Here is a 23,975-nt window from a genome sequence, read left to right as displayed (position 1 = left end):
GCTATCATTCCATCTGAGAAATATGTGGGACACCTCGATGAAGAGGGTAGACCTCCACTCCAGCCTCCATTGCCACCTTGTTTTGCACCATGCAAAAAACGTAAATCGTCATCTACAAGCCTCCAGCGCACCTACCTAATTGGTTGCATGAAGATTAGTTTTCAAAAGCAGATGTTTAACTTTTTTTTTTTTAACAAGCCTTTGAATCCAGAGGAATAGTCTGCAGAGTGTGTTGCAGCTGATTGGAAAAAAGCAGCTTCACAAGCAAACAGTCGAGTGAATGTGGGAGCAGACAAGCGTGTTTTCATCTATTTAGCCTGAGGTGTGTGACTTGAGATTAAGTGATTTGAGATTCTGGGACTTTAGAAGGAAATCAACTGCATTTATTCATTTGTTTATCTGTTTAATTGCATTTGAATAATTTACCATTTTTTATTTGTGTAATCAGTTCGTAATTATCTGCTCTATAATTAAGGCTACATTTACACGATGGTGAAAGAAAATGGGCATTAAAACCTACACAGCCAGTTTTTCATCACCATTTTTGCAGCAATTTTCTGGCAGTTTTTAATGACCATTAAAAAAAAAAAAAAAAAAAAAAATGGATGAATTGAATTGCCTTTTTATTTTTATTTTTTTATTCCACCCTCTGTATACATAATGTCCCATATAGTGCCCATTGGACTTGAAATCCCCCATATAGTGCCCCGAGTATGATTAAAACCCCTAATAGTGCCCCCCAGTATTATCAATGTTCTCATTATTGCTCCCCAGTATTATTAAAGAGGTTCTCCGGGCTTTTCATATTGATGACCTATTCTCAGGATAGGTCATCAATTTCAGATAGGCAGGGGTCTGACACACGGCACCCCTGCCGATTGGCTGTATGAGGAGACTGTGCCCTTCTCACTCTTCCTGATCTGCTGCTGCTTTGCCATACACATAGCAGCAGGAAAAAAACGGGAGAATGCAAGTGCACACCGCGTGCGCCATCTCCTCATACAGCCGATTGGCAGGGGTGCCAGATGTCAGACCTTTGCCAATCTGATATTGATGACCTATCCTGAGAATAGGCCATCAAGCAAGTGGATGAGATGAGTATAATTGTTATTATCCTTAATTTAACCCCTAAAAGGCCAAGCGTACCTGTTTTTAAAGACAGGTGCACTCATGTCTAAATGGCAGTTAGAAATGGTCCCACTGATTTCAATTCGGTCTGTTTGGCCGTGAAAATGGCCGAAAATAAGATACGTCCTGACAGTAGTTATTCACTGACCATTAAAAAAAACTGCCATGTGAATAGTCCTACTGACTTCAATTGGTTCTAAAAACAAACATGTGACGGCCAGTCGTGTGAATGTAGACTTACAATACAGTCCAGTGCACATTTTGTGCAATGTATGCACTTGAACAGCCATTTGAGGGTGCATACTGCTGTGCATAATGTGTGCACAAACCACGTTTGGAAGACCAGTTTCCAGATCTAAACCATCAAACTATATGATTAAGATGCCTTGATAATACAAGATGGAGTTTGTGCTGAGCAGATACTCACTGGGGTAAATATGGAAGAGGATGATAGTATGGAGGTGCTGGAAAGTGAAGTAGCTAGCTGGCTAGCAGTTAGAAGCCACGGTAGAGGGGAGAGTGTCAGGGAGGCTAGCCGTGATCTGACGCACACCAACAAGTCTGCCATGTTAACAGATGAAGGGGATGTCAGTTCAGGGCTAGCACGGACAGGGAAATGTCAGTTCCTTCAAGGAGGGGACTAAGAGGGCAGGGCAGGCCAGATAGGTGCAGGTAGTAGGCGATCTGTCACAAAGACCAGGATTACCAAATGGTGTCTTGTCTTTTTAGTGCTGGAGTTCAACATATCACGTCTCAGGTTGATAGATTACTGGGAGGGGCTGTTGATGGTGAACGTTGGCAGGTGGAAAGTCCTTAAAATGTATCTCAGGGATTTAGGTCACAAGCTCAGGGCAAGGACATCAAACGTACTGCTTGTACCATGAGCCATAGCAGAGAGGCAGCGGGAGATTAAGGATGTAAACAAGTGACTCAAGAACTGGTGTAGGAAGGAGGGGTGAAGAACTGTATGACTTTGCTGTCGGCTACAGGCTCTATTGTCGCGATGGGCTGCACCTCAATGGGGAACGTACAGGTGTACTGGGGGAGAAGATGGCTAGAGGGTTGGAGAAGTGCTTAACCACTTCCCATCTGGGCCCTTTGCCCCCTTCCTGACCAGGCCAAATTTTGCAAAACTGACATATCTCACTTTATGTGGTAATAACTTTGGAACGCCTTTATTTATCCAAGTCATTCAGAGACTGTTTTCTCGTGACACATTGTACTTCATGATAGTCATAAATTTGAGTCAAAATATTTCACCTTTATTTATGAAAAAATCCCAAATTTACCCAAAAATTTGAAAAATTCGCAATTTTCTAAATTTCAATTTCTCTGCTTTTAAAACAGAAAGTGATACCTCATAAAATATTTATTATTTAACATTCCCCATATGTCTACTTTATGTTGGCATCATTTTGGAAATGTCATTTTATTTTTTTAGGACGTTAGAAGGCTTAGAAGTTTAGAAGGAATTCTTCAAATTTTTAAGAAAATTGCCAAAATCCACTTTATAAGGACCAGTTCAGGTCTGAAGTCACTTTGTGGGGCCTACATAGTGGATACCCCCATAAATGACCCCATTGTAGAAACTACACCCCTCAAGGTATTCAAACCCGATTTTACAAACTTTGTTAACCCTTTAGGCGTTCCACAAGAATTAAAGGAAAATGGAGATCAAATTTTAAAATTTCACTTTTTTGGCAGATTTTCCATTTTAATCAATTTTTTTCTTTAACACATCGATGGTTAACAGCCAAACAAAACTCAATATTTATTACCCAGATTCTGCGGTTTACAGAAACACCCCACATGTGGTCATAAACTGCTGTATGGGCACACGGCAGGGCGCAGAAGAAAAGGAACTCCACATGGTTTTTAGATGCCATGTCCCATTTGAAGCGCCCTGATGCACCCTTACAGTAGAAACTCCCAAGAAGTGACCCCATTTTGGAAACTAGGGGATAAGGTGCCAGTTTTATTAGTACTATTTTTGGGTACATATGATTTTTTGATCATTCATTATAACACTTTATGGGGCAAGGTGACCAAAAAATTGGTTGTTTTAGCACAGTTTCTATTTATTTATTTTTACAGCGTTCACCTGAGGGGTTCAGTCAAGTGACATTTTTATAGAGCAGATTGTTACGGACGTGGCGATACCTAATATGTATACTTTTTCTCATTTATTAAAGTTTTACACAATAATAGCATTTTTGAAACCAAAAAATTATGTTTTAATGTGTCCATGTTCTGAGAGCTATAGTTTTTTTATTTTTTGAGAGATTTTCTTATGTAGGGGCTCATTTTTTGCGGGATGAGGTGACGGTTTTATTGGTACTATTTTGTGGGACATACGCATTTTTGATCACTTGGTGTTGCACCTTTTGTGATGCAAGGTGACAAAAATTGCTTGTTTTGACACAGTTTTTATTTTTTTATTTTTACGGTGTTCACCCGAGGGGTTAGGTCATCTGATATTTTTATAGAGCTGGTTTTTACGGACGCGGCAATACCTAATATGTATACTTTTTTTTATTTGTTTCACTTTAACACAATAATAGCATTTTTGAAACCAAAAAAATGATGTTTTAGTGTCTCCATGTTCTAAGAGCTATAGTTTTTTTATTTTTTAAGAGATTTTCTTATGTAGGGGCTCATTTTTTGCGGGATGAGGTGACGGTTTTATTGGTACTATTTTGTGGGACATACGCGTTTTTGATCACTTGGTGTTGCACCTTTTGTGATGCAAGGTGACAAAAATTGCTTGTTTTGACAGGTTTTTTTTGTTTTTTTTTACGGTGTTCACCCGAGGGGTTAGGTCATGTGATACTTTTATAGAGCTGGTTTTTACGGACGCGGCGATACCTAATATGTCTATTTTATTTTAATTTTTCTATTTTTAATTTTTTTTTTTTATTCCTTACTTGGGAAACTTTTTTTTTTTACATGTGAAACTTTATTTTATTTTATTTTTTCAACCCTTTATTTTTTTTATTTTTTTTTACACTTTTCGTCCCCCATAAGGTCATACAAGACCTCTGGGGGACATTTACTTCACTTTTGATTTTTTTTTTCACAGTTGATTTCTCCTGTAACTGGGGCTGACATAGTAGCCCCAGTTACAGAACAAATGCACCCCTATAGAGGCTGTACAGCAGCAATCCTGCGCTGTACAGCCTCAGAGCAGGGCTGATCGAGGTCTCTGAGAGACCTCGCACAGCTCCTGCACACTCCGGTCACGGCGGTCACATGACCGCCGGACCGGAACAGGAAGCGCTGTGCGCTTCCTTCTCTGCAGACACAGCGCTCGGTGAGCGCTGTGTCTGCAGCGATCGTGGAGGCAGGGACACCTGGGCACTGTCCCTGCCTCCTCTCTGGGTTGCCCTGCTGTCACTGACAGCGGGCAACCCGATCAGCAGCTGCACGATTAGCGTGCAGCTGCTATTTCTGACAGGACGTTTTAAAACGTGCTGTCAGAAATAGACGTCCACCCATAGGACGTTTATATCCTATGGGCGGACGTGAGGCGGTTAAACTAAGGACTGGAAGGAGGGCAAGAAGGTGCAGGGGGACCTGGGGCTAAGGAATGGAACTGGAGATAAAATTGAGGGAGGGTGAGAACAGATAAGGAAAAGTCTAAAATAAAAAATAACCAAAAACCTTTTAACTACATGTATACTAGAGTGAACTAATTGTTGAACTGGAATTAGTGATGCGTGAGGAGGACATAATGGAAAATGACTGAGACATGGCTGGATGATAGCTATGACTGGACGGTTAACGTACAGGGTTAAGTCTGTTTAGAAAACATTGTAAAAACCGAACAGGGGAAGGGGTTTGCCTTTATGTAAAATCCAGGAAGATATAAGTGATACATGAACATGTGGAGTCACTGTGGGTATAAATACATGGACATAAAAAAATAAAAATACTGATAGGAGTTTGTTATAAGCCGCTCAGATTTTCCACAGAAAATCTACTACTAAAGTGGAGTTACATGTGCAGATATTTGGCAGATTATCAGGAACGAACGTCCTTGCGAACACTGGTTCTCAACAATCTGCATGTCTAAAGGTGCAGCCAATCACTCAATGAACGAGTGAATCGCTGTTGTGCATGCAGGCACATAAATGATAGCAATCCCTCGTCCTCAGTGTGGAGGTGATCGCTGCATGTGTATAGCAGCCAACTGCCCTGCCTGAACAGCTGGATGGCGCTCTTTGGATCAGGGATTGACGGAAGTGCCTGAAGGCCCATTGGCCACATTAACTATAATGCGGACCGGCAAAAATCAGGCTGCAACCCAGCAGATATGCTGAGAACTGTCCGGACAAGTAATGCTGCAAGGAGACGGCGGGCATACAGGCAGAGTCCAGCAATGCCGGAGCCAGATAGCACCTGCCGGATCTTTGAACACTAGTGTGAAACTAGCCTTAGAGAAATACAGTGAGGAACAGAAGTATTTGAACACCCTGCGATTTTGCAAAGTTCTTCCACTTAGAAATCATGGAGGGGTCTGAAATTCACATTGTAGGTGCATTCCCACTCAGAGACAGAATAAATTGCGCTTTTTTTTTTTTTTTGCTATTGTGTTCACCGCATAGTACGGTAGATATATATATTTTTTTTTAATAGTTTCGACTTTATCGGACGTGGCGATATGTAATATGTAATTTTTTTTTATTGTTTATATATTTTAGATGTAAAATTGGGAAAAGGGGCGATTTAAAATTTTAATATTTGTGGGGTTTTTTAAAATCCCTTGACCTATTCACCCTAATAGAGCTCTATTAGGGTGAATACAAATTTACACTCTCCCTGCTGCCCTGTGCTTTGTGAACACAGCAGCAGGGAGGTTACCATGGCAGCCAAGGCTTCAGTAGCATCCTGGCTGTCATGGTAACCAAATCGTAGCACGGCGATTACACTGCTGGGGCTCCGATCAGAAGCTGCCACTGCCACCAGTGAGGAGGGGACCCTGTGGCCACTGCCACCAATGACTATACTGGGGGGGGGCGCACTGCACCACCAATGATTATAATTTATAATACTGGGGTTTTTGGAGGGGGGAAGGCGCACTGTGCCACAAATGAAGATAATTAAAGGGCTTATCCAATATCATACAACAGCCCCCCATGTGCCGGACCCCTCAGAGGGAATATACTTACCCCGCTCCCTGGCGGAGTATGTGATACTACCGGCACCCGCCGCTTACATTTGTATTAACAGGTTAAAGGCGTTAACCAATATAATAAACAGCCACACACCCCCCCCCCCCCCCCCCATGTGCCGGGCCCCTCAGGGAGGCTTGTCCCTGTCCGCGCCTGCCATTGTCTGCTCAACCACCCCCTTCCCCCCACACCGGATGTTTGTATTCGTGTACAGGGAAAAGCAGCAGCGGCAGTGCGGGGACCAGGGTAAGTATATTCCCTCTGAAGGGTCTAGCAAACATGCGGGACAACAAACACCACCACACCAGACATGTAACAACGACAAGACATCAAACACCAACCCATACAAACAACACCACACATGGAAACAAAAAAGGAAGGGAAGGTGACATGGGGAAACATCGGGATGACATGGATGTCCCACTAGGAGGCCCTCACACTGGAAGATGGCAAATCCAGACCAGGAGCATAACTCCAGCACACACCAAGGCTGGAATACAACTGACTCCTGGCCTCCAGCCACAGGCATAAGAAGCACCTAGTGACCCCACCCAGCCAGGTGGTTAACCCCTCACGCACCAGCCAGAGAAGGAACAGGGGAAACAGGAGCAGATCACACACATGCAAATAACCACACATTGCCCCTGGCAGCGGCATGCACCGCAACGTGTCAAGGCGCACCACACCGAGACAGTGACACCGCCGTGACAGTTGTGCAGTTGCACAGCCTAGTATCGGAAATAGTAAAACCCGGTATCGAATCGATCCGGATCTAAAAGTACTTATTGGGTATCGATACTACGATACCTAGTGCAACCCTACATGTGACATCATTGTACATTAGTCACATGGAAGACAATGGGGCTGAGCTGCAAAACCAAGCCCAGCCGCTGTACAATGAATGGCGCTGTGTTTGGAAAGCTGCTAGGAGCCAGCTCCTCTCACCAAAGCTCTGGTGAGCACAGAGGTTCCCTGAAACTGCTGATTTGTGGAGGTGCTGGGACTTGAACCCCGGCTGATGTAATAATGATGACATATCTTGAGGATAGGTCATAGTTATCAATTCCTGGATAACCCCTTTAACATATAAGTTTGGATTAAAAAAAGGATTCAATAGCGTACTACACCACGCTTTTCCAAACTGTACAATCCAGTCAAAAAACAATATACTTTAAAACAGCCACTGTACTTTCACACAATTTCATTTAATAGAAAACGGTGTAACAAGCACATTTCTGAATCACTTAAAATAATATGCCTGCATCCACCTGAAAAAAATAAGCTGTGAAGTAGTGGCCACTAGGGGTCTCACTTCCAATGAATTGTTGTCAGGTAAGAGCCGTCCCTGGTAACAGAGTGTCAGAAGATGGTTGATAGCAAGTGGAGGTGTGTCAGAGCTAGCTGAGGTCCTGAGTGTGATAAAAGTACTGCCTATACATTGCTTCTGAAGAGCTGAGAAGCTCCTGTGTATCTGCTAGTATGACCTCTCCCTCCTTATCAGCTTTCTGATAGTCCTAGAAGAAAATAAACAGAGTGAGAAGTAAGGGCAGTGAGGTAACTGGATGGAGCACTGGCAGATTCAACAGAAGGAAGACACCCACTGCTTCTGAGTGAAATGCATCTAGCTGTGCAGCTGAAACAGGGAATAATATGGCTAAAAGAGATTTTAGGGAAGCCCAAAAAAAACACCAGCTTTTTTTTTTTTCACAGTTATGATTATACAAAGAAGCACAGCCATTATGCAAACATTTGAATTTTTTTAAACTAATACGCTTTTAAAGAGGACCTTTCACTAGAATAAAACATCTAAACTAACTATACAGACATGAAGAGCGGCGCCCAGGGATCCCCCTGCACTTATTATCCCTGGGCGCCGCTCCGTTCTCCCGTTATAGCCTCCGGTATCTTCATAGTTAGGCTCCACCCAGGGGAACCTGCCAGCATCTCATTCTCCCATGCTGTAGCGCTGGCCAATCGCAGCGCTCAGCTCATAGCCTGGGAGGCTTTTTTTTCTCTCAGGCTATGAGCTGAGCGCTGAGATTGGCCAGCGCTACAGCCTGGGAGAATGAGACGCTGGCAGGTTCCCCTGGGTGGAGCCTAACTATGAAGATACCGGAGGCTATACCAGGCGAACGGAGCGGCGCCCAGGTATAACAGTAAGTGCAGGGGGATCCCTGGGCGCCGCTCTCCATGTCTGTATAGTTAGTTTAGATGTTTTATTCTAGTGAAAAGGTCCTCTTTAACTCAGATACGTTCATTTACATTAGAACCCTATGGTGACGGATGGCATACATGGTCGTCTGTTTAACACATACATTTTTTGTATACATTAAACATAAGACAAAAATGTGATGTAAACCTAGCCTAAAAAGTAGCTGGGAACAAGGGATATGTGTGCAGACAGTCTACCACATAACTTATATACCCACCAAGCCAGATCATGACAAGTAACTTCCTTCATGAGCTACACATAATAATGTGTTACAACTGTGTAAATCCTTGATGCATAGCATATATGTAAGGAGGTAACATAGTAACATAGTACATAAGGCCGAAAAAAGACATTTGTCCATCCAGTTCGGCCTGTTATCCTGCAAGTTGGTCCAGGGGAAGGCAAAAAAAAAAACTGTGAGGTAGAAGCCAATTTTCCCCACTTTAGGGGAATAAAAAATTCCTTCCCGACTCCAATCAGGCAATCAGAATAACTCTCTGGATCAACGACCCCTCTCTACTAGCTATAGCCTGTAATATTATTACACTCCAGAAATACATCCAGGCCCCTCTTGAATTACTTTATTGTACTCACCATCACCACCTCCTCAGGCAGAGAGTTCCATAGTCTCACTGCTCTTACCGTAAAGAATCCTCTTCTATTTTTATGTACAAACCTTCCAGTCGCAGAGGATGTCCCCTCGTCACAGTCCTGGGGTTAAATAGATGATGGGATAGATCTCTGTACTGACCCCAGATATATTTATACATATTAAATAGATCTCCCCTCAGTTGTCTTTTTTCTAAAGTGAATAACCCTAATTTTGATAATCTTTCAGGGTACTGTAGTTGCCCCATTCCAGTTATTACTTTAGTTGCCCTCCTCTGGACCCTCTCCAGCTCTGCTAGGTCTGCCTTGTTTACAGGAGCCCAGAACTGTACACAGTACTCCATGTGTGGTCTGACTAGCGATTTGTAAAGTGGTAGGACTATGTTCTTATCACAGGCATCTATGCCCCTTTTGATGCAACCCATTATCTTATTGGCCTTGGCAGCAGCTGCCTGACACTGGTTTTTGCAGCTTAGTTTGCTGTTTATTAAAATTCCTAGATCCTTTTCCATGTCAGTGTTACTGAGTGTTTTACCATTTAGTATGTACAGGTGACTTGCATTATTCCTTCCCATGTGCATAACTTTACATTTGTCAGTGTTAAACCTCATCTGCCACTTATCTGACCAAGCCTCCAATTTATCCAGATCCCTCTGTAGTAGTATACTGTCCTCTTCAGTGTTAATTACTTAACACAGTTTAGTGTCATCTGCGAAAATTGATACTTTACTATGCAAGCCTTCTACAAGATCATTAATAAATATATTGAAGAGAATACGGCCCAATACTGACCCCTGAGGTACCCCACTAGTGACAGTGACCCAATCTGAGTATGTACCGTTAATAACCACCCTCTGTTTTCTATCATTGAGCCAGTTACTTACCCACTTACAGAAGTTTTCTCCCAGTCCGAGCATTCTCATTTTATATACTAACCTTTTATGTGGTACAGTGTCAAATGCTTTGGAGAAGTCCAGATATACTACATCCATTGATTCGCCGCTGTCAAGTCTAGAACTTACCTCTTCATAGAAACTGATTAAATTAGTTTGGCATGACCGATCCCTCACAAAGCCATGCTGATATGGTGTTATTTGCTTATTTCCGTTGAGACGCTCTAAGATAGCATCTCTCAGAAAACCTTCAAAACAGTTTACCCACAACAGATGTTAAACTTACCGGCCTATAGTTTCCCGGCTCTGTTTTTGTTTCTACATCTAACTGAAATCAATATGCACTGCAAATTATAAATTGAATCCCATTTTGTGGATGATCCTCACAAAATATTGACCCTGTGCTGTAAAAGGCACGTTATACTAAGTGCAGCGAGACATCCAGGTGAGTGATGTGAGGCTTGTCTGTGCTCGGTCTGCTAAAAACTAACAATTTCTTATCTATGTTCAATCAGTTTGGTTTCCAACTGCATTCTGTTTGTCTGATTTTTCCTCAGTATGTCAGTCATTTTTCACACTAAACAATGTCCATCCTGCCTTTCCTAGCAACCATTCATGACAAACAGACTGCGCTGCGCTTGTTTTCCCAGACCCAGTGACTTGAAGGGGCGAGTCTAGCATGAAAATTGGACCAGGACAAAAACCCACTTGAAGTAGCTTACCTTGCTCCTAGAAGATCTTTTTTTGCCAGTCCAAATCCAGCGATAACTTTAACTCGAAGCACGCGTGAATTTTCCTACAAAAAATTAATTTCTAAAATAAATATTTTAGTTACCATTATTTTTTTAACTAATGAAAATGAATAAGACAAGGCAATCTACTCTTCAGTTATTAAAAGGGGCTGTGCGGGCTTTACTAAGTAATGGCCTATCTTTAGGATAGGCCATCTCTAGCTGATCGGCGTGGTCTGACACCCTGCTGATCAGTGGTTCAGATGTAGCTCTGTTGCAGGAAGTCGGCACCGGAGCCATACAGCTCTGTCAGATTTGTAGTGGACAGAGCTCATCACTGCAGAGCTGCTTCCATTGACTTCAATGGGAGTAGCAACGTAGTAGCATGCTACCTCCACTGCAATGTTGACGCTGCTGCGTAGCTCCAATGCTGACTTCATGCGACGGAGCTACATCTAAACCGCTGATCAGAGGGGTGTCAGACTTCAATGTATTCTTCAAAGGCATAATGTACTGGTATATACTGGTAGATAAACAGTACTACATTTGCACATAACCGGTTAAATCAAATGGTTAAGGGAACTTTCACACTTGCGGGCGAGTGATCTGGCAAGCAGTTCAATCGCCAGAACTGCCTGCCGGGTCCGGCAATCTGCATGCAAACGGATAGCATTTGTAGATGGATCCGGATGCGGATCCGTCTTACAAATGCATTGCAAGACCGGATAAGTCTCTCTATTTGACATCCGGAGAAACTGATCCGTTATATATTGCGCAGACCGGAAGGACGGATCCGGCATTGCGGCACTAATACATTCCTATGGAAGTGTTCAGTTTTTTTGGCAGGAGATAAAACCGTAGCATGCTGTCAAAAAGACTGAACTGAAGACGTCCTGATGCATCCTGAACGGATTTCTCTCCATTCAGAATGCATTAGGATAAAACTGACCAGTTCTTTTCCGGTATTGAGCCCCTAGGACGGAACTCTATGCCGGAAAAGAAAAACTCTAGTGTAAAAGTACTCTAAAGCTAAAGAACCCCTAATGGGACTAATAAGAGAGTGTTAAGGGCGCTGTCTGGTGCTCTTAATACACTAGCGGCAGGCAGAAGTGTGTTAGAAATAACAAAAACAAAAAAATACGGCCTCCATTCTAGTGCCATAGCTGCCAGGAGTCCTTGCTAAACCAAAAGTCACAGGAACCTGTTCTTGGTCACAAGACTACCGCAGCCAATCAACGTTCTCAGCAGACACTAGTAAAGAACATCACGTCACTGCTAGTGGGAGTAACTAAGGGCTCTTTCACACTTGCGTTGTTCTTTTCCGGCATAGAATTCCGTCGTCGGGGCTCAATGCCGGAAAAATCCTGATCAGGATTATCCCAATGCATTCTGAATGGAGAGAAATCCGTTCAGGATGCATCAGGATGTCTTCAGTTCAGGACCGGAACGTTTTTTGGCCGGAGAAAATACCGCAGCATGATGCGCTTTTTGCTCCGGCCAAAAATCCTGAACACTTGCCGCAAGGCCGGATCCGGAATTAATGCCCATTGAAAGGCATTAATCCGGATCCGGCCTTAAGCTAAACGTAGTTTCGGCGCATTACCGGATTCGACGTTTAGCTTTTTCTGAATGGTTACCATGGCTGCCAGGACGCTAAAGTCCTGTCTGCCATGGTAAAGTGTAGTGGGGAGCGGGGGAGCAGCACACCCACCGTCCGAGCGGCCCCCGGAGCGCCCCAGAGCGACGCCAGGGCGCCCCACGCGCATGGACCATGCGATCCATGCGCATGGGGCGCCCCGACGCCACCCCGGAGCCGCACGGGCGGCAAGCACACTGCTCCCCCGCTCCCCACCACTACCATGGCAACCAGGACTTTAATAGCGTTCTGGCTGCCATAGTAACACTGAACGCATTTTGAAGACTGATCAGTCTTCAAATGCTTTCAGTTCACTTGCGGTGTTACGGATCCGGCGGGCACCTCCGGCAACGGAAGTGCACGCCGGATCCCAACAACGCAAGTGTGAAAGAGCCCTAAAACGGGCACAGAAATGGTGTACATAATTTAATTTACCAATATCGGAGGTTAGCAGAGGATTTTCTTAATCTCAAAAGGAAAGTTTATATTTTGCACTTTAACCACCTCCGGACCGCCTAACGCACGGATGCGTCCGGAAGGTGGTTGATTCATTCCTCCTGGACGCATCCGTGCGTCATCTCGCGAGACGCGAGATTTCGGTCAGAGCCGGCCCGCGCATGCGCATCGCGGGCCGGCAAAAGTTAAAGGACAAGTTCGTCACCAGCCTGCCAGCAACGATCATTGGCTGGCAGGCTGGCGATTTTCAAAAAAACGAATCACAAGCCATATAACAGATCATATTAGTAAATATGATCTGTTATATGGCTTGTCTGCTCCTCTGCTGGTCCTTTTCGTCGGTTGGATCCAGCAGAGGAGCAGAGATCACAGTGAGTAGCACCAACAGTACACTTTAGCCCCAGATCACCCCCTGCACCCCAATTAACCCTTTGATCACCCCTTTGATCGCCCCTGTCAATCACTAGTGAAAGGAAAAAAGTGATCAGTGTAAACTGTCACTTTTTTTTTTTCACTGGTATTGACTGTTAGGTTTTAGGGATAGTTTAGGCCCCTTGGTTAGGTAGTTTAGGGATCAGTTAGCGCCCAGCCCACCGCACCGCAGTCACTTATTCGCTGTTTAGCGTATCGCTAATCAGCATTTGTACTTTTATAGTATCTGTAAGTGATCAAAACTGATCACGGTCAGATCTATAATAGTATTAGTGTCACCTTAGCTCCACCCAAAACGCAGTGTTTGCCCGATCAGGTCTGATCGGTCGCCCACACGTGCGTTCACCCACGCCCGCCCCACCGCAGTGACAAAAAATTATTATTTTTTGATCACTGCACATTCACTTTACACGCGCTGCGGCGATAAAAAAATCAGTTTTGATATTTTTTATCAACCGCAGCGGCCTCTGGTACTTCGCTAGCCTTCCATTTGTAAGACAGGCTTGCTTTTTTTCTTGGGTAGTCTCAGGGAATACCCCTAAATTTAGTTGCCCAAATGTCAAACAGGGGGTATTCTTCTGAAGAGGCCTACAGGATTCTGACCCAGTCGGATGAGGAGTGGGAACCCTCATCTGATGAATCTAGCGGGTCAGAATATGAACCTGTAGAAAGCAGTGGCTCTCTGACCCAAAGTTCGGACGAGGAGGCTGAGGTCCCTGATAGCACCAGGCGTACCCGGCCCAGTGTCGCTAGACCACAGGTTGCGCAGGATCCGCTTCAAGAGCAGCAGAGTGGGGCTGGCGCTGTCGGATCACGTGGTGAGGCATACACCAGCAGCGCAGCCCTTCCTGGACCTAGTACCAGCACTGCCGTACAACATGGTGAAGTAGCGAGCACCAGAAGGGCAGTTGAAGCTGGTACGGTGGCACGTGCAGTAGTTACCCCGTCGCAGACACCGCACAGACAGGCCCGTAGAGCCCCTAGAATCACTGAGGTGCTGGCAAACCCTGATTGGTAGTCACCAACTTCAGCCGCACCATTAGTTCCCCCTTTCACCGCCCAGTCTGGAGTTCGGGTTGAGACGGCTCAGATCGGTTCGGCCCTGGCATTTTTTGAGCTGTTCTTTACTGCGGAGCTCTTAGACTTAGTTGTGGCAGAAACAAATCGGTATGCCACACAATTTATAACCGCCAACCCGGGAAGCTTTTATGCCCAGCCTTTCCGGTGGAAACCAGTCCAAGTTTCCGAAATTAAAATTTTTCTGGGCCTTCTCCTCAACATGGGTCTAACTAAAAAGCATGAATTGCGGTCATATTGGTCCACGAACCCAATTCATCACATGCCCATGTTCTCTGCTGCTATGTCCAGGACACGATTTGAGACCATCCTGCGTTTCCTGCATTTTAGCGACAACACCACCTCCCGTCCGAGAGGCCACCTAGCTTTTGACCGGCTCCACAAAATTCGGCCCCTCATAGACCATTTCAACCAGAAATTTGCAGATTTGTATACCCCAGAGCAAAATATCTGCATAGACGAGTCCCTAATACATTTTACCGGGCGCCTTGGCTTCAAACAATACATCCCAAGCAAGCGTGCCCGGTATGGGGTCAAATTGTATAAGCTCTGTGAAAGGGCCACAGGCTATACCCACAAATTTCGTGTCTATGAGGGAAAAGATCAGACCCTGGAGCCGGTCGGTTGCCCTGACTACCTGGGGAGCAGTGGGAAGACAGTCTGGGACTTGGTGTCACCCATATTCGGCAAGGGGTACCATCTTTATGTGGACAATTTCTACACAAGTGTGGCCCTCTTTAGGCATTTGTTTCTAGAACAGATTTGCGCCTGTGGCACCGTGCGACCTAGTCGCGTGGGCTTCCCCCAACGGCTCATTACCACCTGTCTTGCAAGGGGGGAGAGGGCTGCCTTGTGTAATGAAGAACTGCTCGCGGTGAAATGGAGAGACAAGCGTGACGTTTACATGCTCTCCTCCATTCACGCAGACACGACAATCCAAATTGAGCGAGCAACCCGTGTCATTGAAACGCGCCTCTCAGTCCACGACTATAATGCGCTCATGGGAGGGGTGAACTTCAATGACCAGATGTTGTCTCCGTATTTAGTGTCCCGCAGAACCAGACGCTGGTATAAGAAGGTGTCTGTATATTTGATTCAATTGGCTCTGTATAATAGTTTTGGGAGAACACGATCCTTCCTCAAATTTCAGGAAGAGATCATCGAGAACCTCCTGTTTCCAGAAGGTTCCGTGGCCCCATCCACCAGTGTAGTTAGCCGTCTACACGAGCGACATTTCCCCAATGTCGTTGCCGGTACCTCAACCCAACCGTCACCCTGAAAAAGATGTCGTGTCTGTAGCAGGAGTGGAATAAGGCGTGACACCCGCTATTTCTGTCCTGACTGTCCTGACCACCCTGCCCTATGCTTAGGGGAGTGTTTCCGGAAGTACCACACACACAGGTACACCTAGCATAGGGATCACATCTCACCAGGACAGGCACACAGGGCTATTAGGGCCCATTCACTCACAGCTGCTGCAAACCTCTCCTTTCACCTGGGATAAAGTGCATAACGTACTTCGCCACATCTTTGGGCGATTTGCGCTTTGCACATTGACCCATGGGGAAGGAGAGGTTTGTTCTATAAAAGGTAAAAAAAAAAAAAACACACCAGTAAGCAAAAAGGTTAATGTTCAGTTCAAAAAGTTAAAGTTTATATGTTCTGTGCCAAAGTTAATAAAATTATTGCGTTGCGGCCTGGTTTTTTCTTTTTTTTACCTTCCAGGTGGACCAAATTGGGGAATGTGTTTTGGGGTGTCATTTTACATATACCCATGCTGGGTGAGAGAAATATCTTGGTCAAATGCCAACTTTGTATAAAAAAAATGGGAAAAGTTGTCTTTTGCCGAGATATTTCTCTCACCCAGCATGGGTATATGTAAAATGAAACCCCAAAACACATTGCCCAACTTCTCCTGAGTACGGAGATACCACATGTGTGACACTTTTTTGCAGCCTAGGTGGGCAAAGGGGCCCACATTCCAAAGAGCACCTTTCGGATTTCACCGGTCATTTTTTACACATTTTGATTTCAAACTTCTTACCACACATTTGGGCCCCTAGAATGCCAGGGCAGTATAACTACCCCACAAGTGACCCCATTTTGGAAAGAAGACACCCCAAGGTATTCGCTGATGGGCATAGTGAGTTCATGGAAGTTTTTATTTTTTGTCACAAGTTAGTGGAATATGAGACTTTGTAAGAAAAAAAATAAAAAAAATAAAAAAATCATCATTTTCCACTAACTTGTGACAAAAAATAAAAAGTTCTATGAACTCACTATGCCCATCAGCGAATACCTTAGGGTGTCTACTTTCCGAAATGGGGTCATTTATGGGGTGTTTGTACTGTCTGGGCATTGTAGAACCTCAGGAAACATGACAGGTGCTCAGAAAGTCAGAGCTGCTTCAAAAAGCGGAAATTCACATTTTTGTACCATAGTTTGTAAACGCTATAACTTTTACCCAAACCATATTTTCTTTACCCAAACATTTTTTTTTTATCAAAGACATGTAGAACAATAAATTTAGAGAAAAATTTATATATGGATGTCGTTTTTTTGAAAAATTTTACAAGTGAAAATGAAAAATGACATTTTTTTGCAAAAAAAATCGTTAAATTTCGATTAATAACAAAAAAAAGTAAAAATGTCAGCAGCAATGAAATACCACCAAATGAAAGCTCTATTAGTGAGAAGAAAAGGAGGTAAAATTCATTTGGATGGTAAGTTGCATGACCGAGCAATAAACGGTGAAAGTAGTGTAGGTCAGAAGTGTAAAAAGTGGCCTGGTCATTAAGGGTGTTTAAGCTAGGGGGGCTGAGGTGGTTAATACAGCATTAACCGCTTAAGGACACAGCCAGTGCATTTTGGTTTTATTCTTTCCTGTGGATAGGGGATAACGTGCCACAACTGGAATATCCCTTTAAGCCATGCTTCACATACAGCTTTGCAGGCAGCTTGCTATTACAGGCTGATCAGAGCTCCACGATTTCACTGCAGAGGCTCGGATTGGATCACAGAGCGAGGCACCTTCCTCTGTCTAACCCACAGATCGCACTGTCGTTATTGACAGCAGCAACTGAGGTGTTAAACGACCAGGATCAGAGCCATCTCTGAACCTGGTCAATTCAGGCGGGGGGTATTATTCAGCTCGCAAGCACCACATATGGGGCAAGCGCAATTTGTGAGCCGGCATCATACAATCCTGTAATGCATATGACCTTGAGGTACTTCATATGTCATTAAGGCTAAGGCTACATTAAGGCTCGAGCGAAACAACTTCGGATCACAGATCCGAAGTTGGTTCATTCAAATATGTTGATTTTAACGCTGTTTCCATACAGCATTAAAATGTATTGGTTCCAAGAAGCCAAAGTTCGTATCGGTCGAAGTTGCACGAGACTTCAGTGAATTCCTATTGTATTCATATCTGCGTATTTACAAACAATTTAAACTAGCAATCCAAAGTGGACTTTGGTACGGTCTGTTACCTCAGTACCAAAGCCCACTTTGGATTGCTAGTTTAAATGAATGCCCTCTATATAGAATACCCCAAACCCTAACCCAAAGTACTGAACATTGTAGCATCCTAGACTGGCAACAAAAACATAAAAAAATTAAAAAAAATATATACATTTTAAAAAATATAAAAATTTAAATCACTCTCCTTTACTTAGAATAACATAAAAACACAAATAATAAAAAAAAAATACACATCATGGGCATTACAGTGTCAGAAAATGCCTGTAATATTTTTAAAATACGCAAATGGCATAATGAAAAAAAAGTATCAAAATGGCCAACTCGACATTTTTTTCATCGGTTCTTTCACCCAAATTTTTTTTATAAAATGTGATCAAAAAGTCACACACACTCCAAAAAGGTATCAATAAAAACTACAGACTGTCGCAGAAAATTAGTCCCCACACAGCTCATGAGGCATAACTATAAAAAAGTTATGGGGGTCAGAATTTAATTTTTCTAATTTATTTATTTTTACAGTATTTAGACATAGAAAACCTATACATATGTGGTATCGTTGTGTGAATGAAGGGCACAGGTCAGTTTTGCCGCAAAGGGAACGCTGTATGGACAAAACCGGTAAAAGTATGGAGGAATTGCGTTTCTTTTTCAATTCCACCTCATTTGGAATTTTTTCTCACATCCCACTACATTGTATTAAATGGTGGCAATAGAAAGTACAACTTGTCCCGCGAAAAATAAAAAAGTTATGGCTCTAGGAAGATAGGGAAGAAAAATGAAAAGGTAGCTCTAATTGTGTAATTTATTTCTTTTACCTTTAGGCCTCCTTCACACGGGCGTCATATTTTTGGCCCGGGTAAGAGCCGGGTGAGTTGCAGGAAAATGCGCAAATTTTTCAGCGCGAGTGCAAAACATTGTAATGCGTTTTGCACGCGCGTGATTAAAATCGGCATGTTTGGTACCCAAACCCGAACTTCTTCACAGAAGTTCGGGTTTGGGATCGGGGTTGTGTAGATTGTATTATTTTCCCTTATAACATGGATATAAGGGAAAATAACTGCATTCTGAATACAGAATGCATAGTACAATAGTGCTGGAGGGGTTAAAAAAAAGAAAAAAAAATTTTTAACTCGCCTTAATACACTTGCTTGCGCAGCCCGGCATCTCTTCTCTTCTTCTTTGCTGATTGCAGGAAAAGGACCTGTGGTGACGTCAATCCGGTCATCACATAGTCCATCACATGATCTTTTACCATGGTGATGGATCATGTGATGACAGGAGTGACGTCACCACAGGTCCTTTTCCTGCAATCAGCAAAGAAGAAGAGAAGCCGGGCTGCGCGAGCAAGTGGATTATGGTGAGTTAAATTATTTTTTATTTTTTTTAACCCCTCCAGCGCTATTTTGCTATGCATTCTGTATTCAGAATGCTCTTATTTTCCCTTATAACCATGTTATAAGGGAAAATAATAAAATGATCGAGTCCCCATCCCAATCGTCTCCTAGCAACTGTGCGTGAAAATCGCACCGCATCCGCACTTGCCTGCGATTTTCACACAGCCCCATTCACTTCATGGAATTTTAGATGGTCCACAATCCTCTCCTTAAAAGTATGGTTTCCATTAATTTCCCCACTATTGATGTCAGGCTTACTGGCCTATAGTTGCCCGATTCCTCCCTACTACCTTTCTTGTGAATGGGCACAACATTTGCTAATTTCCAATCACTGGCAACAGGAGTCGTCCCAGAAGATTGGAAATTAGCAAATGTTGTGCCCATTCACAAGAAAGGTAGTAGGGAGGAATCGGGCAACTATAGGCCAGTAAGCCTGACATCAATAGTGGGGAAATTAATGGAAACCATACTTAAGGAGAGGATTGTGGACCATCTAAAATTCCATGGATTGAAAGATGAAAAACAGCATGGGTTTACTTCAGGGAGATCATGTCAAACTAATCTTATTGATTTTTTTGATTGGGTGACTAAAATAATAGATGGAGGAGGTGCAGTAGACATCGCTTATCTAGACTTTAGTAAGGCTTTTGATACTGTCCCACATAGAAGGCTTATCAATAAAGTGCAGTCATTGGGCTTGGACTCCCATATTGTTGAATGGATTAGGCAGTGGCTGAGGGACAGGCAACAGAGGGTTGTAGTCAATAGAGTATATTCAGACCAAGGTCTTGTTACCAGTGGGGTACCTCAGGGATCTGTTCTGGGACCCATATTGTTTAATATCTTTATCAGCGAAATTGCAGAAGGCCTCAATGGTAAGGTGTGTCTTTTTGCTGATGACACAAAGATTTGTAACAGGGTTGACGTTCCTGGAGGAATACACCAAATGGAAAATGACTTAGGAAAACTAGAGGAATGGTCAAAAATCTGGCAACTAAAATTTAATGTTGATAAGTGCAAGATAATGCACATGGGACGTAAAAACCCAAGAGCAGAATATAAAATCAGTGATACAGTCCTAACCTCAGTATCTGAGGAAAGGGATTTAGGGATCATTATTTCAGAAGACTTAAAGGTAGGCAAACAATGTCACAGAGCAGCAGGAAATGCTAGCAGAATGCTTGGGTGTATAGGGAGAGGCATTACTAGTAGAAAGAGGGAGGTGCTCATGCCGATCTACAGAGCACTAGTGAGACCTCATTTGGAGTATTGTGCTCAGTACTGGAGACCATATCTCCAGAAGGATATTGATACTTTGGAGAGAGTTCAGAGAAGAGCTACTAAGCTGGTACATGGATTGCAGGATAAAACTTACCAGGAAAGATTAAAGGACCTTAACATGTATAGCTTGGAAGAAAGACGAGACAGAGGGGACATGATAGAAACTTTTAAATACATAAAGGGAATCAATCAAGGTAAAAGAGGAAAGAATATTTAAAAGAAGAAAAACTGCTACAAGAGGACATAGTTTTAAATTAGAGGGGCAAAGGTTTAAAAGTAATATCAGGAAGTATTACTTTACTGAGAGAGTAGTGGATGCATGGAATAGCCTTCCTGCAGAAGTGACAGCTCCAAATACAGTAGAGGAGTTTAAGCATGCATGGGATAGGCATAAGGCCATCCTTCATATAAGATAAAGCCAGGGGCTATCCATAGTATTCAGTATATTGGGCAGACTAGATGGGCCAAATGGTTCTTATCTGCCGACACATTCTATGTTTCTGTTTCTATGCGTTGCGTGAAAAATCGCACAATATAGAGCATGCTGCGATTTACACGCAACGCAGAAGTGATGCATGAAAATCAACGCTCATGTGCACAGCCCCATAGAAATGAATGGGTCCGGATTCAGTGCGGGTGCAATGCGTTCACCTCACCCGCGCGGAATACTCGCCCGTGTGAAAGGGGCCTTAATGATATCCTATCTTCTGTTCTGGGCCGTGGTGACATGACCATGTCCACGCAGCTCTTTGTTATTTCCTGTGATGTTATGTCCATGGGCGCATCACAGCAGCAACTGGGGCAGTGACAGAGGAGTGTCTAGGTAACTAGCTGGGAGGGAGAAGCTATATCTAACTGGGGGAGGTGCTGGAGCCATGGCAAAGAAAGAAGTGCATCATGGGGCTGGATGGACACAACAGCAGGAGCTGCATACTGGATGGAGACCAGAGTAATTTGTTACATGGTGAAAACTGATCTTCCTGGTCCAAATTGAAAACAAGACCAGGGGGAATAGGGTTGTCACGATACCAAAATTTTGATTCAATTTTGATACCATAAAAAAGTATTGCGATACTCTATACCACAACAAAAAAGAGTGTGGTTTTTATTTATTTTATTCTGTTACGGAATTCACCACATAGGAGATATTTTTTTTATATTTGAACAGTTTGGACATGGCGATATGTAATATTTTTATTTATTTATTGTTTATATATTTTATATGTAAAATTGGGAAAGAGGGTGATTTAAACGTGATATTTTGGGTTGTTTTTTTAAAACTTTTTATTTAATAACCATTAGCCCCCTTTAGAGGGCTAGAACCTGGGATCTTTTAATCCCTTATCCTTTTCACCCTAAGGCCCCTTTCACATGAGCGAGTTTTCCGCGCGGATGCAATGCGTGATGTGAACGCATAGCACCCGCACTGAATCCTGACCCATTCATTTCAATATGCAGTCCTCCCCTGCATAACGGAAATGGGACGGATCCGTTTTGCAGCCCATAGACTTCTATGACAGAATGAATAACGGAATGCCTCTAAAAGCATTCCGTTATGCATTCAGTCATAGAATTGCGTTATGGTCTGTGGTAACGGAATCCATAACGCAATTCAGCTTTAACCAACAAAGTGTGAACGAATTTCATACGAGGAAATTTGCTCATCTCTAGTTATGACACAGGTGGGGCTGCCGGACTAGTTTAGGTACTTCTATAAACTATTAGTTTGTGCCAACATTTGACACTGAATTTATTTTCACAACCCAGCTGAAATCAGCACAAACCAGATACAGCCAAGCTGAACCCTTCCCTGAACCTGAGCTCCCCAGCCAACTGGACTGGCATCTGTAGTCACGACTATTGGGTCCACAATCCTCCAAGGAACTCCCCAGACGAGATTGTCTCGATCCAGCGACCATTTTAGGGAACTGCAGGTCTGTCTGTCTTGCAGACGAGCGTGTCCGGATGCGTTGCGGATGCGTTCAGTGAAAACTTCGCGATTTCGCAAACAAGTTCATTCAGTTTTGTTTGCGATCGTGTTTTTTTCAAGCGGATGCAATGCGAGCGGATGTAATGATAAAAAACGGAATGTTTACAAACATCTCTTAGCAACCATCCATGAAAAACACATCGCCTCCGCACTTGCTTGCGGATGCGATTTTCACGCAGCTCCATTCACTTTTATGGGGCCAGCGTTGAGTGAAAAAATAATAATAAATAGAATCTCCCACTGAAGGCTCTGGGGTGGGCCCACGGAACCGCTGGAATGCAGGAGGTTAGAGTTCCAAGAGCTGACATGCCGTTCCTGATAGACAGAAAATAATTCCGAATAAGCAGATCTACTACTGACCTTACTCTCTGGATCTTTTCTGGAGGCAGAAGAGATTTCTGAGATGTAGAGTCCAGTAATATGCCCAGGAACTGTTGAACCTTCTGAGAAACCATTCTGGATTTCTCTGCATTGATTATCCATCATAGAGAGTTCAGAATGCAGATCACCTGTTGTATCTGGGCGAGACAGTTCCGTTCGGACTGAGATATGATCAAGAAATCGTCAAGGTAGGGCACAAACAGGAGGTCCTTTTCCCTTATATGGGCTGCCATTTCCGCTACGATTTTTGTGAAGATACGAGGAGCCATGGAGATCCCAAAGGGTAGAATCTGGAACTGAAAATGCCTCAGACATCCCTGCATCCTCAGTGCCACTCAGTGCCAGACTTTCTGGTGAGCCGGGCATATTGGGAGATGATAATATGCGTCCCTGATGTCCAGGACCACCATATAACAGTCCTTGTATAGGAGGTCCACTACTGACTTCAATGTGTCCATTTTGAACTTCCTGTATTCTAAGAACTTGTTTAATCCTTTCAAATCTAGGATGGTCCTGAAATCTCCACTTGGCTTTTTCACAAGAAAAAGGCTGGACTAGAACCCCATACCTTCTTCTGATGGAGGACATGAGAAGTGCACCTTTTAGAATAAGCTTCTCTACTTCTCTTTCTCCAAGTCCAAAAGTCTTCCTCCCACCCTGGCGTCATTGGGGGTTGGCTTTTTTGGAAGAGGCGGAATTTTGGTTTCTGAACAGGAAACCTTTAGATTTGGAGAAAGAAAATTTCTACTTGGAATCTCTCTTTTCAGGCTTTTCTCTCTACCGGAAAACCTTCTATTCTAGCGAAAGGTCCTTGCTTACGAAAGGTAGAGGGAAACCCTTTCTTCCTATCTCCTGCTTTCTCAAGAATATCATTTAAGGCAGATCTGAACAAGTATTTTCCCTCACACGGAATACTACATAGCCTATTCTTAGACACCACGTCGTCCCCTGACCAATTCTTAAGCTAAAGGACTCTACGTGCCGAATTAGCCAGGGAAGATGAATGAGCAGACAACCTAACAGCATCGGTGGAAGCATCTGCCAGAAAGTCAGCTGCCTTGGCAATAACAGGGATGGCTTCTAATAACTGGTCTCTAGGAG

At 43.5% G+C, this 23,975-nt stretch overlaps 1 protein-coding gene across 1 annotated transcript in view; it reads right to left on the bottom strand.

Moving 5' to 3' along the window:
• The window catches only part of NEDD4 (NEDD4 E3 ubiquitin protein ligase), a 205,323-nt gene that overhangs the window by 158,276 nt on the left and 23,072 nt on the right, over positions 1 to 23,975 (bottom strand). Inside the window, exon 2 of the mRNA XM_040413915.1 lies at positions 10,736 to 10,809. Coding sequence (XP_040269849.1) covers positions 10,736 to 10,809 — 74 coding nt within the window. The remainder of the gene's footprint in view (positions 1 to 10,735; positions 10,810 to 23,975) is intronic.

Source organism: Bufo bufo, chromosome 1 (assembly GCF_905171765.1).
Source record: "Bufo bufo chromosome 1, aBufBuf1.1, whole genome shotgun sequence".
NCBI lineage: Eukaryota > Metazoa > Chordata > Amphibia > Anura > Bufonidae > Bufo > Bufo bufo.
Note: the sequence above shows the minus strand (reverse complement) of the source record. Positions and strands in the feature narration are given on the sequence as shown.